We start from the raw sequence: 16,787 nt of genomic DNA, 5'->3' as shown, positions 1-16,787 counted from the left end.
AATTTAAAATAACAATTCAGAAATCCAACCGAAAAAGAAAATGGCTATGAAAAATCACCTCCCTCTGGAGCCAGAAGTGTACATTATTTGAAATTATGCTTTTAAAGATATGTTTTCTACATGTTTTTGTTTCAGTATAGGTCTTATTTGTCTCGGTGTTGTGACCAAAGTCTGCCTACCTTCTACACACCTAAAATTCCCTGCTGCATTAATGGGACATTGCATTCTTCTTCACTTCTTGTCCTAATCTGTTGTGAATTGTTACCATGCACTGTTCATCAGCTAATGTGATCTAGCCCAGAGGTGGCTGCATTGCAGCAGTACGTGGAATGATGCCTATTGTCGTTGTAAATGAATGCAGCCATCTGAGGCTTGTGAAAGTTGTTTGCCCAAAACTCTCTGGTATCTAAAATAGTCAAGTGCCCCAGTATTTATTAATTACAATGAAACCGCCCCTGATTACTTAAATTCATTCAATGTCCCTCATCTGGTTTGAGTAATAAAATAGTGTGTGTGTATGTGTGTCTGTATATGTGCGCGCGCACACGCGCACACACACACTATATTTATTTTTAAAGGTTCCACGTTTAACTATTTTAGTTCATAAACTCGGTAACAGATTTAATTGAAAACTCATGCTTTCCACGCTGGAGCTGCTCTGCACTCCTCTCCATGACAAGCGGAACCTAGCCTTACTTACAGAGGTGCAGTAGTGTTAATGGATGTACAGAAATACACTGGAAGGGCTATTTAAATATTGTCAAATAGTACAACTGAGATTCTGCTTTTGCATATATGGATGGTTTCCATTCCTGGCCACTGGGTATTGCAAGAGTGCATCCAAGGGCAGAATCTGGCCTTAAATGCTCTGCTTCTAATCTTATCACCTTGACATTGGTAGGTTTTGACTACTCTCTTTAGCTTGTGAGGTATATTCTATTCACAACTATATCACTAGGAAATCCCAAGAGCTAAGGGGATCAGAGCTAAGAGCCCAGGTCAGGTTAGCCAAGTAAGACAAAAAAGGAGGTCAGCTGCAAGATTATCATGTGGCCGAAGAATCTGCTTACTCCAGGAGCTGAGATGCTGGCATGAGGCTGCTTCTTGAAACGTTAAGTCCTTTTATAAGTATCAAAAATATCCTGCCTCGGGAAAAGTTTTTGACTTCAGTAGTAAAATGAGTCACTAGTACAGTGCAATGTTTTCTGTGTGTCTGTGTGCGTGTGTCTGCTTTTCACTCACTTTTGGACACAATTTTTGTGATGTTGCTCTTTCCGAACTCCAGCTTGTAACATTTTTGAAAGCCCAAGCCACATTATTGCCTTTAATTTCTACGACAAAATGCTTCATTTAAGGCTAATAAATTAAACATACGGGAAAGACAGAGGGAGAAAAATTAGCTGCAAACATCTGCACCAACCTAATAGTTGATTTGCCTATGGAAAACCCTGCTGCCATGGAGACAGAATTATAGAGCTTGTTTCACTAGGAGGGAAAAAGAGTGTGAGAGAGAATATGAAGGGCCTGGAGGGAGAATGAGACAGAGAGGGAAGATGAGGAACATATAGGGAGAATGGAAGGTGAAGAGATCCAATCCCCCAGCAAACCCTAGATTCCAGTATACTGTTGAGTCACAGACCCATCATTCTCACCCCATCCGAGACACAAGAAGCGCTTGCGAATGATGCGGTTCCGTAACCTGCCCGTCACAGCCATGTAGGATTGCCAGGCCTCTGTCAGCACCCAACAGAAAGAGGAGAGGAAGAAGAAATGCAGGAAAGCTGCCACCAGTGTGCATGTCACCTGGAGATGGGAGGAAAGGGACACAGGTGAGATTAGCAGCAGGGAAGGGGAACAGCTTCCAAACCGCATTCTAGAAGGAAGCTCGCCAGAGTCAGGCAATGAAAAGATGCACCTCACCTTCAAGGTCCTGATTCAGCAAGCCACTGAAGCAGGTGCTTGAACTTTAAGCATCCCATCGAAGGCACTGGGTCTTGAGCATATGCTTAAAGTTAGGCATGTGCATAAGAGTTTTGCTGAATTGGAGTCCAAGTGCATCCCGGGGGGGGGGAGGAATTCTTGTCCTATCCGAGTCAATGGGATTTTTGTCCTTGACTTCAGTGGGATCAGGATTATGATTATGATTTAATTATTTATTTATGTATTTATTTTTTTCCCCAAAACAGCGTGTAGATCTGGGTGAAATTTTCAAAAATTCAAAAAGTTGACTAAACATTTTCCAGAAAAAATTCCAAATCATTCCCATAAGAAAGTTACTATTTTCTGGCCAATTCTACAAATTCTCCATGTTACTGATTTCATCTTATGCCAGCATGATTTTGCCATCCTGGCCAACAGTTTATCTGGGAGAGAGAATGATGTTTAGCTTCCAGATTTTCCAGCGTCCCGAAGAGGTGCATTAGATTTTCCAGGCACTTTTACCTTTGTCAGAGTTCAATATAAAAATCTGGGGAGTGGAGACAGTGAGGAGTTGAGCAGGTCTGAATTTCCTGCTTCCAGTGAGAAAGAAATCCTGCATTTATCTACAAAATAGGGAGCTGAAGGGGAATCTTCTCCCCACATTGCCTCATGGCTACATCACCCCAGCATACCATGGAAAAGGCCAAGTATAAGGATGAGAAAGTGAATGTGATTCTCTATGGTCAACTCAGCCGTCAGCCTCTCTGGGGAGACTGTGGGAAAATACTTGGGGCACCTATCCCGCTGCCCATGTCTTGCTAGCTACACTTCTATTTATAGCACGCAAGCTATAAATAGCAGGTAAGTCAACCAAAGGTGGAAATTACACTTTCCAGCTCTAGCGCAGACATACTCACTGTTCATCAAGAAGTCTTGAGACAGCAAGACCCTTTTTCCATTGCTACACCATGCTGGGTTCAAACCAGCAACTTTCACAGGAGAGATGGCTACTCAAGCCAATTTACCAAGTTGTTCTGCTAGACCGCATGCAGGGTTCTTACACTTCTCTTTTTGAAGAAAAGATTTTTTTTTCCTTTGCAACAGATAGATTCATAGACTTTAAGGCCAGAAGGGACCTTTGTGATCATCTAGTCTGACCATATGTGTAACACAGGCCAGAGAACTGCCCCAAAATAATTCCTAGAGCAGGTCTTTTAGAAAAACACTCAGTCCTGATTTAAAAATTGTCAGTGATGGAGAATCCACCGTCCCCCTTGGTACATTCTTCCAGTGGTTAATTATCCTCTCTGTTAAAAAATGATGCCTTATTTCCAGTCTGAATTTCTCTAGCTTCAACTTCCAGCCATTGGATCAAGCTAGACCTTGCTCTGCTAGATTGAAAAGCTCATTATTAAATATTTGTTCCACATGTAGATACTCATAGACTGTGATCCACATCATTTAACCTTCTCTTTGTTCAGCTAAATAGATTGAGCTCTGTCACTATATACCATGTTTCCTACTCCTTTAATCATTCTCTTGGCTCTTCTCTGAACCCTCTCCAATTTACCAACATCCGTCTTGAGCAATGGGCACCAAAACTGGACACGGGATTCCACCAGGGGTCATACCAGTGCCAAATAATGCTGTAAAATAATCTCTCTACTCTTACAAGAGATTCTCCTGTTTTTCCAACCCAAGATCATATTAACTCTTTTGGCCACAGCATCACACTGGGAGTTCATGTTCAGCTGATCCCCCATGACCCCCCAATTTTTTTCCGGAATCACTGCTTCCCAGGATAAACTGCCCCATCCTGTAAGTATGGCCGACATTCTTTGTTCCCAGATGTATACAGTTACACTTGGCCATATTAAAATGCATGTTTTAAGCTTGTGCCCAGCTTACCAAATGATCTAGATTATGATGAATCAGTGACCTGTCCCCTTCATTATTCACCACTCTCCCAATTTTTGTGTCATCTGCAAACTTTATCAGTACTGATTTGACATTTTCTATAAGTGATTTATAAAGATGTTAAATAGCATAGAGCCAAGAATCAGTGCTTGAGACATCCCACTGGAAACACACCTGCTCGATGACAATTCCCTGTTTATAATTATATTTGGAGACCTATCAGTTAGCCAGTTTTTAATCCATTTCATGTGTGCCATATTAACTTTGCATCATTCTAGTTGTTTAATCAAAATGCCATGCAGTACCAAGTCAAATGCTTAACCGAAATCTAACTATATTATGTCAATACAATTAAATGTATCCACCAAACTTGTAATTTCATAAAAAATGATATCGAGTTAGTTTGACAGAATTTATTTTCCATAAACCCATGTCAATTTGCATTAATTACATCACCCTCCTTTCGTTCTTTATTAATGGAGTCCTAATTAATACCACATAATCATGCCTACAATATATTAATAAACTCACAGACATGAATGCGTGACTGGATAAAGCAGGGCTGATTCTTTTTGTATTACCTAACAATTATTTAGCCCCTAGCCAGTATTTTCCTCTTCGAAGCATTTTGCAAATAGGATCAGATTCTGGCCTTTAGGGTTCCACAGGTGGATATGAACGATGAATTCACAATATTGAAGCTAATCAATGCGAAAGAAACCCTTGGGGGAAAATGGAGCTGCAAATCCTTGCCAAATTTTCAGAAGCTGCATCATCAATAATTCAGCTTTTATAAATCCCTAATTTAGACTCCATGGAGCCCCAACCTTTTCTCTGCATAGTTTCTTTCTCTCTTCGCTACTGGAGACTAGACGGCTGAGCGGAAATCCAAGAAAAACCTTTCTATTTATGGGGTTTCATGCATATTTATGTGCAAAGAACTAATCTGCCTCTTGCAATCACAGTCAGAAGCCCCCACTAAAGGCTCCAATGAGGGACATCCATAAAATGGGGAGCAAAAGCACCAAGGACAAACTAGACCGTAACTTTCCACGGAAGAGGGACAGAATTAAATAAAGGCACAGAGCGGCCAAAATTGTTGACATTTTTTTTCCAGGATGAAACTGATTGTTTAGCGACCAGAGCCAAAGAGGAGCCACAGCTGTTGTCCTCCAGGTTTATTAAATGGGAAGGAACTTGGAGAGATGCTGTTTTTCATGGCCCTGGCACACACATCTCTTGGCTTCAGCTGAAGTTCCCAGTGAAAGCCCCTGCAAAGCCATTCTCTCCATCTCTCCCACCCCACTCTACCACTTAACAGACCATGCACGATGCACAAAGACGGCAAGTTTATTGCTTTACTTTTGCAGCGCACGTCGTACTAGGGAGAGAAGCCAGAGTTCCAGGCCTGGGGACTGAATCCCTCTATTTATCCACAGAAAGTATGACCTGGGCAGCAGCAGCAGGGAAACGTCTTCCACCCTGGCCCCCAGACGTGCTCTACACTGACCTGAAAGGCTCTCTCTAGGGACCAAAAGGCTAGTCAGTCACCACTGCTCATTCAGTCCTGGGGCTTCTCTGTAATAAAGCTTCAGGAAGAGGCAGCATAGACAGCATTGGTCTTATGAGACCTGGGTTCTAGTCCTGGCTCTGGCACTAGCCTGCTAGGTGACTTTGGAGAAATCCCTTCTCCTCTTTAGGACTTAGTTTCCCAATCCGTAAAATAGGGATAATACAGTACAGTGGCCCCCTCTGTAAAGTGCCTTCAGAGCGATGGATGATAAGAGTTGGTTGGTATTATAAAAGGTGCCAATAGGAAAATTGAAGTGCTTTGGCTGGCAAAGAGAGTCATTATGATAGCCTGCCTTGATAATACAGAGAAGGAGTGTACTTTAGTGGCCACATCAGGGCTGGGTATTCCAACTTTGTCACCGACTCACTCTGTGACCTTGTGTAAATCATGTAAGCCCTCAGGCTCATATCTCCAAGGTATTTAGGTGTCTGACTCCCATTGATTTGAAATCTAAATACCGAGGAGGTGCTGGGCCCTCTGGCCTTAGCTCTGCAATGTGTACAATGGGTCTCATGACACTTTCCTGCACTAGAAAGGGTATGGGGAGGTTCTTTTTATTCACACTTGCAATATACTTTGAGCTCCGAGGATGAAAGCCAGCCAAGAAGGGCAAAGCATTTACAGTGCTGAGTTTCTGCAATCCGCCTCCACCCATCTGTCTTTTTGAGTTTTTCGAAGATAAAATGGCTAAAGTCTTAGAAACAACCATGCTCCTTTGCTGAGCCATGTGATATCACATTGTTTTTTCATGAAAGCCCTGAGGATGCTCCCAAATTATCAAGGAGTGACCAAGAGAGAAAATTGAAATCTGCCGTTTAGTCGTGTCTCTGACACATAGCTAATTAACAGAGGGAGGCAAAGAGGGAGGAAGGGGAAAGCTGCCTGAACAGATCACCTTAATGTTAAATCAGAGAACAAGAAATTTGTCTCCTACCTTATTCCGGGTCTGGGTTTGTCCAATCAGAATAAGAGCATTGGAGGAAATGATGGACAGGCAGAAGTTGATGAGAATGACAGAGCGTTCTGAGCGGATGTATCTGCAAAGAGAAAAGAGGAGGGGGAGACTATTGTATTTTAATTGGTATTACAGTAGCACCTAAAGGGTGCAATCAGATCAGGGCCCCATTGTGCCAGGCACTGTATATATACCTAGTAAGAGATAGTCCCTGCCCTAAAGATTTTATAATCTCCATAGACAAAGGAGGGGGGAGGGCAAAGAGGTATAGGGACTTGCCCAAAAGGTCACACAGCAGGTCAGTGGCAGAGCCAGACTGCTCTAGCCACTAGACAATGCTATCTTCCTAGATGAGACAGGAATATAACTGTTAGAAGTGTATGAGCTGACAAATTAGTGGCATACTCAGTCTCTGCCAGTGGCAAAAGCTGGATGCTTTAGAGGAAAGCACAGGACCCCAATTGTACAATGCTACACTACGTGAGGGTGAAGTTTCTTCCTGACCCCAGGGTAGTGATCAGCTGGCTCCCTGTAGGACAAAGATTGAAAGCCCCTGTAATTTTTATCCTAGCTACTGTCAGTACAGATGCTGTTTTTATTCACATAAATGTCTAAACCTTTTCTGAAACTTGTTAAGCGCTAAAAGTTCTCTTCAGTTCAAATGATGAGAAAGGGGCCTTGAAAAGCAGCTTTAAACAACAACGCAGACGTGCTAAGATTTCCAAATCAGTCACAGAGCCACAGGCATGCAGGCTATACAAGGATATTACAAATAAATGCATTTTCTCAACAAACTGCTTGAAAATCAACTTCCCCCCTTTGCTTAACCTGACAAGGTGTCCTTGAAACAGAAAATAATCATTGATTGGTTTCCAGAGGTGCTGCTGATACCCTTTCCACAGGAGTTGGGGGGCACGAATGCTCTCAAAAAACAGGCCAGTCGTGTAGGTGTTTGAGTAAGGATTTTGGCGCTGGACTCTAGGAATCCACAGTAACAACTCTTGACTATAGCACCTCCCGGCCTCAAGTCATTACTCCATTCTGATTATCAAAGCACAGCACAGCTATGCCTTGCTCCTGAATTGTGTGTGCAATCTAATTAAACTCGCTCATTACTGGGGGGAGATTTCTCAGTACATTTTTAATTACTTAATAAAAAGAAAAGAAAACAGAACAAAACGCACAAAAGAGAAAGTGACTGCTTTACTCAGCAATCGATTTAGGGCCCAGTCCCATGCTCACATGCACGAGTCATTTTACTGATCCAAGTACTCCCACTGACATTGGTGGGCGTTTGCCTGAGTAGAAACAGGACCTCAGGCCCATGGAAATTAGAGAGTAAGGATTTCTCTCTAAAGTGTGTATTCCAGCATGTTGCCTAGTCATTTAATATCAGTGACTAATTTGGGGCAACAGTAAATATGTTGGGCTTTGTGTCCAGAGTTCTGGATTCCTTGCTGGCCCAGCAAATCAGCATTCGCTGCTCATTGCTCCAGGTGCCCGGGCTGTGTTGAGTGGGACCATCTGCTGTTGGTACACAGCGGCATCCTTCAACTCCACTTCACTTCCCTTTCCGTTTTGCGTTCAGGCAAATATAAAGGCTCAGCGTGAACTCCAGCTGTGCTACTGTGACACTGAGAGTCACTGGGTTTATGTTGAAAGCAGCCATCAGCCCAAACTTCTCTGAGACTCAGGTCTCAAGTTCTCACTGAAACTAGGCCCTCAGCCAACTTTTCCCAAAACTCATCCTCCCCCCGTAAAGCCTCTCTTGGAAACTCCAGCCTGCAGTCAGCTTGCTCAGAAATTCAGTTTCCCTTGAAAACTGAGTCCAATCTTTCCCCAATATCCACCTCAGATTCACCTCAGCTCAGTCTCCAGGCTCTCTGACTCCCCATTCCAGTCTAGGCGCAATGTTGACACACACTGGTGCTGGGTTCACTGAGAGGTGAATCCGGCCTGTGTCTCAATGCAAATATTCTGGAAGGCTCTAGTGAGCAAGCATCCCCCTCTTTCAGCACAGATGTGCTCCATGCCAAGAAATCACCACTACAGTTTCCAGCTCTGAACCACCAACCCTCTGCTGCTGCACACAGGAAGCAGGAGGCAGCACCTTGCCACAGAGGGTGGTGGAACAAGGAACCTATATGGATTGGGGGTGGGGGCCTGGCAAAGGGCAGTGAGCGAGTTTGGCCTGACTTTGCCTAGAAGCTCCAATCTGGTCCCTCCACTTAGCAGCCACAGACCATACTTCTCCCAACACATTGCTCCCTAGAAGCTCCTTTTAACCCAGGACACATTTATTTGTGCATAAGCTTTCATGGGCTAAAGCCCACTTCGTAGGATGCATGCAGTGGAAAATACAGTAGGAAGATATGTATACACAGAAAACATGAAAAAATGGGTGTTGCCATACCAACTGTAATAAGATTAATCAATTAAGGTGGTCTCTTATCAGCAGGAGAAAAAAAACTTTTATAGTGATAATCAGGATGTCCCATTTTCAACAGCTGACAAGAAGGTGTGAGTAACAGTAGGGGAAAATTGGCTTTCAATATTATCTCAGCCCTTGTAAAGGCTAAGAGGGAACTGTAGAGCTGGGGGAGACAAGGTAATTTACATGACAGTAGGGATATAGGCATGGGAGAAGAAAGGAGAATAGTCTGGGGAATTAGAGGGGAGAATTGGGAACCTCTACTCTACCTGGAAACAGTAGACATCAAGGACCACTGAGGATGCTGCCAATTGTCTTGGCTCCACCACAGGGCCGCCCAGAGAATTCAGGGGGCCTGGGGCAAAGTGGGGGAGCTGCGGTGCTTGTACTCACCCAGTGGCAGTCCGGGTCTTCGGCGGCATTTTGGCAGCGGGGAGCCCTTCAGTCGCTATGCATCTTCAGCAGCACTGAAGGGCCCCCCGCTGCTGAAATGCCGCTGAAGACCCGGAGTGACTGAAAGGCCTCCTTGCCGTCGAAATGCCGCCAAAGACCCAGACAGCCTCTGGGCCAGGGCTCGCAGGGCCTCTGTGGGGCCTGGGGCAAATTGCCCCACTTGCCTCCCCCGCCTCCCCGGACGGCCCTGCTCCACCATTTCCTGCCAATGCCAAGTACCAATCCTGGAAGAATTCCCAAGTCTCCCTGTGTCTGACATAAATTAGCCATAAGACATATGAGGTAAATGGGTCAAGCTCTCCACTTGCCACAAGCACAGTGGAAGCTGCTCCGTGGCAGCAAAAGCAGATGCTAAAACTAAGCACACACATGCAGACACAATCTAACAACTGCATTGTTAGACTGGGTGACGCAGATGCTGCAGCAGCAAGCCATGTATTTTGGAAAAGCCTTCCTTTTCCACTTCCCCAAATCCCTGGTGCCCAGCACCCTTTTCTCTCCTGTCTACCTGGGACAGGGCAATGTGTTCTCAGAGGGCAATGGGGGAAGCTATGGCCATCTGGTGGGTTATCTCTGACATTCCCAGGGCGGGGTGAGAGAGACAGCACAGAGAGGAAAACTCAGAGCTTTGAGTCATGGTAAAGAGCACACACAGAGCAAATGATAATCATGCAAACCATGGAGCAGTGGCAAATACATACTCTGGATGGGAAGTTATCTGGACGTTCACAGCCAAGGGAAAGAGGGTTGGGGTGGGGGAAAGGAGGAACCTCCCTTATTTCTGTGGCATATGCTCAGGAATAAGCATACTCTCTTCTTGGTCTTCCAGCTAGGGAGGCAATGTACAATGATCAGAGCATGAAGACAGGTCTCCTGGGCTTCATTCCCATTGGTGTGATACTGGGTGAGCTGCTTAATATTGGCAAAGTGCTTTAAATTCCTTGGATCAAAAATTACATGCTGTATGACTGTAATCAACGTCAACTCTCTTTTTCTCCTTGAGCTCAAGACAGGAAATTGTGATCCTGATTCTTGAGTCCCACAGTCCAGGGCTTTTTGGGATTCAGTCTGTTTGAACAGAAGTCTTCCATTACTATTATTATTATCCTCATAATCATCTTGTCAACTTCACAGCCTGACATAACCCCAGAGAATGGTCCTGATTCCCCAAGACCCTGCAATACCTACAACCATCCAATTGGCTGTAAATGTTCCTGTTCCCACTACACCTATTCTGCACCAATTGTAAGTGATGGTACAAGGTACAGGGCAATGGACTATGAGGCCCAGGTGCCTATGATCAAGGCAAATTTGTCCTGCATTCCCCAAAGCTGTCAACCTTAGGCAAGTCTTGGCTGATGGTTAGTCATGAAATGAGCAGCTCATCTGTAATGAAGTCCTGGCCATTGAGCTCTGCATTAGCGGTGACTATCTCTACCTTACTCCAGTATCTCGGTTACCACAGCTTCATCCTTGCAGAAACAAACTCCCCATGCCTTTGTCATTGCCCTCATCCTAGAATAACCCACAAGGCAGCGGTCATCCCCTCAGGCCCGCACTCCACCTGACTCTCTGTGGACTCCGAAAATACTGAGATGAGGGGATATCAGGGGCCTGCTCTCTTCTACCTACCCTACGTACACACCACATTCAAAGGGTGCCGCGGCACAGCACCCACACCACTGCTTGAGGGCCACTGCACATTCCTCTCCTTGATGTTAAACACTACTTTATCACCCACTACCGTGCAGGAGATCACACGTCATGATACTCCAGGGTGCTTCTGATGAGGCAAAGCCTGTCAACTTTGAGGCAGTTGGGAACCATAGCTCCAGCTTCTCCAAGCTGCAGGGAGAGCCACACAACCATGCTTATTCCTTCCTTCCTTCCTTCCATCCATCCACTAGATAGTAGCCACACTTTCTATCTCGTATGACCCCCCACAATCGTATCTGAGCACCTCTAGTGAAGGGAAGACAACTGGATTTAAAGCAGAGTGAGCGTGCAACAGGAGGCAGGAGCACCTTGGCAGTTCACTGACAGCCACAAAAATTACACTCAGCTGTGAGGAGCAAGAGGTGAGACAAACTCATGCTGATATCTTGCAGAAAGACACAGACGTAGCTTTTAAACAGCCATCAGCGGCAAACCACAGAGGCCTAGGCTTTTCTGGCTGACGAGAGCAGCAGTGGGAGAGCTAATCAATACAGAGCATTGATCATGGTGGTATGGAAAGGTCACTCCAGCTCAGTGGCTTGCTGCACAACATGGAGGTCAGGGATGGAAAACACACTAGAACATTCACGAATGCTCCTAAGCATCAAGAAGCAGAGGAAAAGGAGTCACAACAATCAGAGCTTTGCAAGAGGATTAGATCACCTGGCCCATCCCCAGCCAGGGCAGAATGTTCCCTACCATCTATTCCCCTTGGCTTTGCCCATTAGTGGGGCATTTTTTGAGAGAATTCTGCACAGATATAAGGCTCAGGATGGATTGTTCTGGGCAGAGACGTCCTCTGTTTACCCAGAGAACATGTAGAGCACATGGACTACAAGCAGGCTGCATCTCCAAGCCTAACCAGGAGGAACCACTGCTGGGGACAGGGAGGTAGTTCAGTTTCCATGGCCCATTAAGTTACTGGCTGCTCTGTCAAAGCTGTGAACAAAGGGAGTGGTGTACCCTTTGTGGAGGGGGTGAGTGAGGGTTGCCACCATCTGTCCATCAGGAACTAGACTGAGTCCACCAACAGATCACCAAATGGCCCATCAGACAGTAACAATGTTCAGTTTGGAACCACGTTCTGCCAGTTTGACTGTATCTGAACTGGTCACTCGAGCCAAAAAGCTCCAAGTCACTCTCATTGATAGCCTGACATGTATCAGTATGGGGAAACAGCTTCTGAGGATTTGACTGAGAACCCGAGGATTGTTTCATGTTCTTTCGGGTATCTGGCCCATTCTCCAAAAGTCCTGAACTTCTTCCTCCCTCTTGTTCCCATTCCTGTTCCCTCTCTCTGCCTTCCCATACAGAAGCAAACTTTAGTTGGGCAAAACTCTGGGAATGCTTCCAAATTATCAGCCTTGGTGAATCTATTCATGAGAACAGGTTGGTTTTCAAGCTGAGCCTACACACACATGCTCCAGCTGCCTTTGTCCAAAAGTCTGCATGGGAAATTCTCAGCTAAATCTCCACAAAGCAGCTGAATTCCAGTAAGTGCTCTCCACAGAACACCATGTGGGTAGAACGTTGTTATAACAAGAAGCTTCTTTCCCACGCACTGGCAAAAGGCCAGGTTTGCAGAGTTCCTGGGCTTGGATGGTAATGACATAGGAATAATGCAGCTGGATCCACTTCTGAGCACTCCCCATTGTCTGTATGAGATAACGTGGCTAAAAGGGCTGACCTCATCCTGGGATTTGTAATAAATAGAGGAATGTTAAGCAGGGGATATTACCTCTGCATATAACACGGGGGAGATTGCGTGTGTCCCATTCTGGTCCGCATATTAAAAAGGATGTTGAAACAATGGGGCAGGTACAGAGGTGGGATTCAAGATCTGGAAACCTGCCTTATGGTGAGTGATTAAAGAACCTCACAATTCATTTAGCTTATCAGACTTTAAGAGGCAATCTGATCACAGTCTGTAAGTATAGGGAGAAACTTTCTGATCATAGAGGGCTTCTTAACCTAGACAAACTTGAATTGCAGGCTCACTTGGAAACTCCTGCAGTAGCTGGCTTGCTTGGAAATTCAGCCTCTGGTTAAGTATAAAACAGAGGCCCAATCTTGCTACAAACTAGCCCCAACATTCACCTCAAACTCACCTCGACTCACTCCCCAGGCATAGGCATACCAAGACCCAGCGGGTGGAATCGGAAGCTAAAAAATTCAGGCTGGAAATAAGGTGTACATTATTAACAGTGAGAGTAGCTGACAATTGGGACAGTTTAGCAAGCAATGTGGTGCATTCTCTGTAATTTGGAGTCTTTATAGCAAGGACTTTCTAAAATATATACTCTACCTCAAGCACAAGTTGTTGGGCACAATGCAGCAATCCCTGGGTGAGGTTCAATGGTCTGTGCTATGCAGGAGGACAGACTAAGTCCCTTCTGGCCTTAAAATCTACAGAGTTACATGCACCTTATGACCTGGGCTTTGGGTGGGGTTTTTCCTCTGGAGACTTTATGCCAGTGTAGGCCTTGGATGAATCAAACTAAGGAGTCACAGCCACCACAAAAATGCAGCTACTTCTAGGGTGGTACACAGCAGCTGTTTAACAGTGAACAGTAACCCTATTCAACACAAAGTGAAGAAGAATCCCATATTTGAAACTGAAGGGAGAATTTAGGCAGACAGACTATAGCTATACAAATTGGGATTAGGCCAGGACATTCAGTTTTAATACCCTTAAGTTTATGAAAATTGCTGTGGGATCATTAGGACTTACATTTTCAAAAGTGACTAGTGATTTTGGGTGCTTCGATTTTGCCCATCTCCAACTTGAGACACCTTAAAGAGTCCTGATTTTTAGAAAGTGCTGAGCAACCGCCCTTCGAAAATCAGGCCTCTTAAAGTGTCTCAAAGTGGACACCCAAGAACAAAGGTACCCAAGACAGCAAGTCACTTTTGAAAATGTTAATGTCTATGACTCAAGTGTTCAGGGCAATAGCTCCATTGCCTCTCCAGCCAGCACCATACAGGGTTATATGCCAGAGAAGAGAATGTCACCTACTAAGCCACCAACACCACTTCCTTCAGCACCTGCTCATCAGAAAATGGTTCTGCCTCCGATACCCAAACATCCACAACAGGAGAACAGAACCTCCAGAATCCACCCAGACCAAATGACAGCTGCTGCACCCCATGAGAAAAGTGGAGAAAGAAATCTGTACCTCCAGACGGAGACGTAAATGATAATCAAGAGCAAAAGCGTCAGTGAAGATACTCCACAGCCTACGATTAATGTGACAGATGGGACCAGCACTTTTTCCATATTCTGAAAAAGAGAAAACAAGAGACAAAAAGGACGCTCAGCAAGTGCTACCAGCTCGGTTTCATAACAAGATCTTTCCCCCACAATTGTCTGAGCACATGTCAATTGACCTGGCAATCACATCAAACTGAAACAAACAAACAAGATGTGAGAAACAGACACATTTTTGGTTGACCAGCCTCTCATCGGGCCTGATTCTATTCTCACTTATACTGGTGTAAACCAGGAGTAATTCCAGTGAAGTCAATGAGACAAACAGTGTGAAAGTGCTGTCTGACAGAGGAGAATTGGGCCCTTCAACTTTAACAGGAGGCTTCGGAGAGGGTTAATGAGGCAATAACAGCAGGCGGTCCACACACTCTCAGGTTTACAAATCAGCTCTTCTGGGAGCTGCTATCATTGCAGCTCGGAGGATGAGAAGAGGGTGAAAATCTTCCACCAATTAGAAAGCACCATCTGGCAGGCAAGGAGACAAAACAAGCGAAGAGGAAAATAAATAAATAAACTCGGTGATAACATCCAGCTGGAATGGTCAATGTTTCACCACCCTTCCTCAGCTGCCCCCCGGGTCTCTTCCTATGCACAGCAAGCCGGTCCACTTGGAGGGAATTCAGCCAAATTACAGGATCCCTCCCGCCCCTGCTCCCTCACCTCCCTCCTGGCCCTTCACCTGGGAAAAGAAAGGAGTTAACTAGCTACTCATTTCATAGCCAACACACAAATCCTAAGCTGACATCGGAGACCACAGCAGGGGAAGATGGTCATATTATGGTGACTTCCTCCTCCTGAGTTCCTCCATTTGCCCCAAACTTCCTTTCATGCTTATGCTTTGGTTCTCATATTGTTTTGATTCCTGGATGTTCAGTCTGGGAGGTGCCACGGTCTCATCCTTGAAGAAAAGAATTTGCTCTTCTAATTTTTCAGTTCAACTGTAACTCTTCTCCTGCCACATAGTGGGGAGGGGGGACAAAATTAATTTCACTCATGAAAGGAAAGGGAGGAGTCTAGCAATTAGTAATTCATCCAAGACAGGGATAAAAATGGTATGAACTGGTCTCCTGTGTGACCAAGTCCATTTGGTGGACCTACCACTTGGCTGGTCAAAACTGGGCTGTGGCATCGAAGGATTGTCTTAAATTCCGTGAGGCCAAACTCATTGCAGATGTAACAGTACTGAATGCAAGGGAGGTAGACCAGGGATGAATTTGGCTTGTTATTCATGCAGAAGGAAGTGTGGGGGCCTATTAAACATTGATGTGTTTTTTGCTTGAGACCTTTATTGGGTCAAATAGCAAGTGGTCTCACTGGTTTCCAGACACTGCCCATGAGCAGGGACTTTGAGGGTAAACACACGGCAAGACAGACAAAAAGGTTTGGTGGTGGAGGGCATGGGAGGGAGAACCTGTGTGGGTAGTTCATCCTATGCGTTAGACCTCACCAGCCTTTAGCATAGCTGGAGAAGACATGACTGGGGATGGGAGAAAGGAATATCTCTCCCTTGATGTGTAAACCCACCGCTCCTGTCAGCCATGTGCTCTTGAAGTGCCAAGTGCTCCACAGTGGCTTCTCCTAATCTGGTTCTCCAGATCATGGATGGCAAAACTTCCCCTTCTCCAGACTACACTGTGTATTTCTCTGTTGTGTGTTCTTTATCCACCATGCTCCATGCTATCCATGTCAATGCTCCCTCCTTAGAATGAATACAGAACAGCTAGCAGAAATCCACAATGCTGATGACAGAGGCGAATGATCCTTTGTGATTGAACTAATTGAGGCAGCTTGTGGGGGTGTGAGGCCAGGGACAAGGACGTTATTAGGTTTTCTGGTATTCATGTTTATTGCTACAGCTGTTGAAATGAGGTGGATTCTGACATAAACATCCCCCAGCACTGGGCTCTGGCTGGATCTGGGACAGGAACAGGCAGCCCTCACAGACAAATAGTCCGCATGCGGTTAACTCTGCAATTCACTCTGCTAACTAGAGACAAGCAAACCAGATTGGATCAAATGAGAACTGAGCTGAACCTTTGCCCAGAGGTGAACTGCACCTGCTCTGAATCATCCTTGCAGTTTGAAAATGCTGGGTGATGGTTTTTTGCTTGTTTTGTTTCTTTGCTGTGGGCCAAGAGCACATTTTGGCTCTAATTAGAGGCATTAATGAAGAGCAAGACCCGTCTCAAAGTGTTTATAAACTGAACCCCCACCAGAACATACTAGAGACCCCAGGGGAAATTTTGCAGGATTTCCAGCCCAAAGAGTTTGGGATAAACTTTTAGAGAAGCGTCCAAACCTTTGGATGCTCAACCTAAATGAGATTCTGGATCTGGGATCTGTTCCAAAAGCCACTGCAGTCAATGGGAGCCTTTCCATTAACTTCAACAGGCTTCGGATGAGGACCTTTGAGAAATTCACCCATCATTATACACTGCAGTTTAACAGCTGTTTCTCTCATAATTTAGATCTCTGCAGCCCCTAGCCCCTAGCCCTAGTCACCTCTTACTCATCAAAAACACATAATGATCACTCACAAGTATCAATATCAGCA

General features: G+C 45.1%; 1 protein-coding gene across 11 annotated transcripts in view; it reads right to left on the bottom strand.

Annotated features, from left to right (window-relative positions):
• The window catches only part of ADGRB1 (adhesion G protein-coupled receptor B1), a 376,961-nt gene that overhangs the window by 66,878 nt on the left and 293,296 nt on the right, over positions 1–16,787 (bottom strand). For all 11 annotated transcript variants that reach the window (XM_030553892.1, XM_030553899.1, XM_030553900.1 and 8 more), the window contains 3 exons: positions 14,142–14,245; positions 6,345–6,447; positions 1,653–1,803 (listed from right to left, as the gene is read on the bottom strand). In XM_030553892.1, coding sequence (XP_030409752.1) covers positions 1,653–1,803; positions 6,345–6,447; positions 14,142–14,245 — 358 coding nt within the window. The remainder of the gene's footprint in view (positions 1–1,652; positions 1,804–6,344; positions 6,448–14,141; positions 14,246–16,787) is intronic.

Source organism: Gopherus evgoodei, chromosome 2 (assembly GCF_007399415.2).
Source record: "Gopherus evgoodei ecotype Sinaloan lineage chromosome 2, rGopEvg1_v1.p, whole genome shotgun sequence".
NCBI lineage: Eukaryota > Metazoa > Chordata > Testudines > Testudinidae > Gopherus > Gopherus evgoodei.
This window is presented reverse-complemented; position numbering and strand designations above follow the sequence as displayed.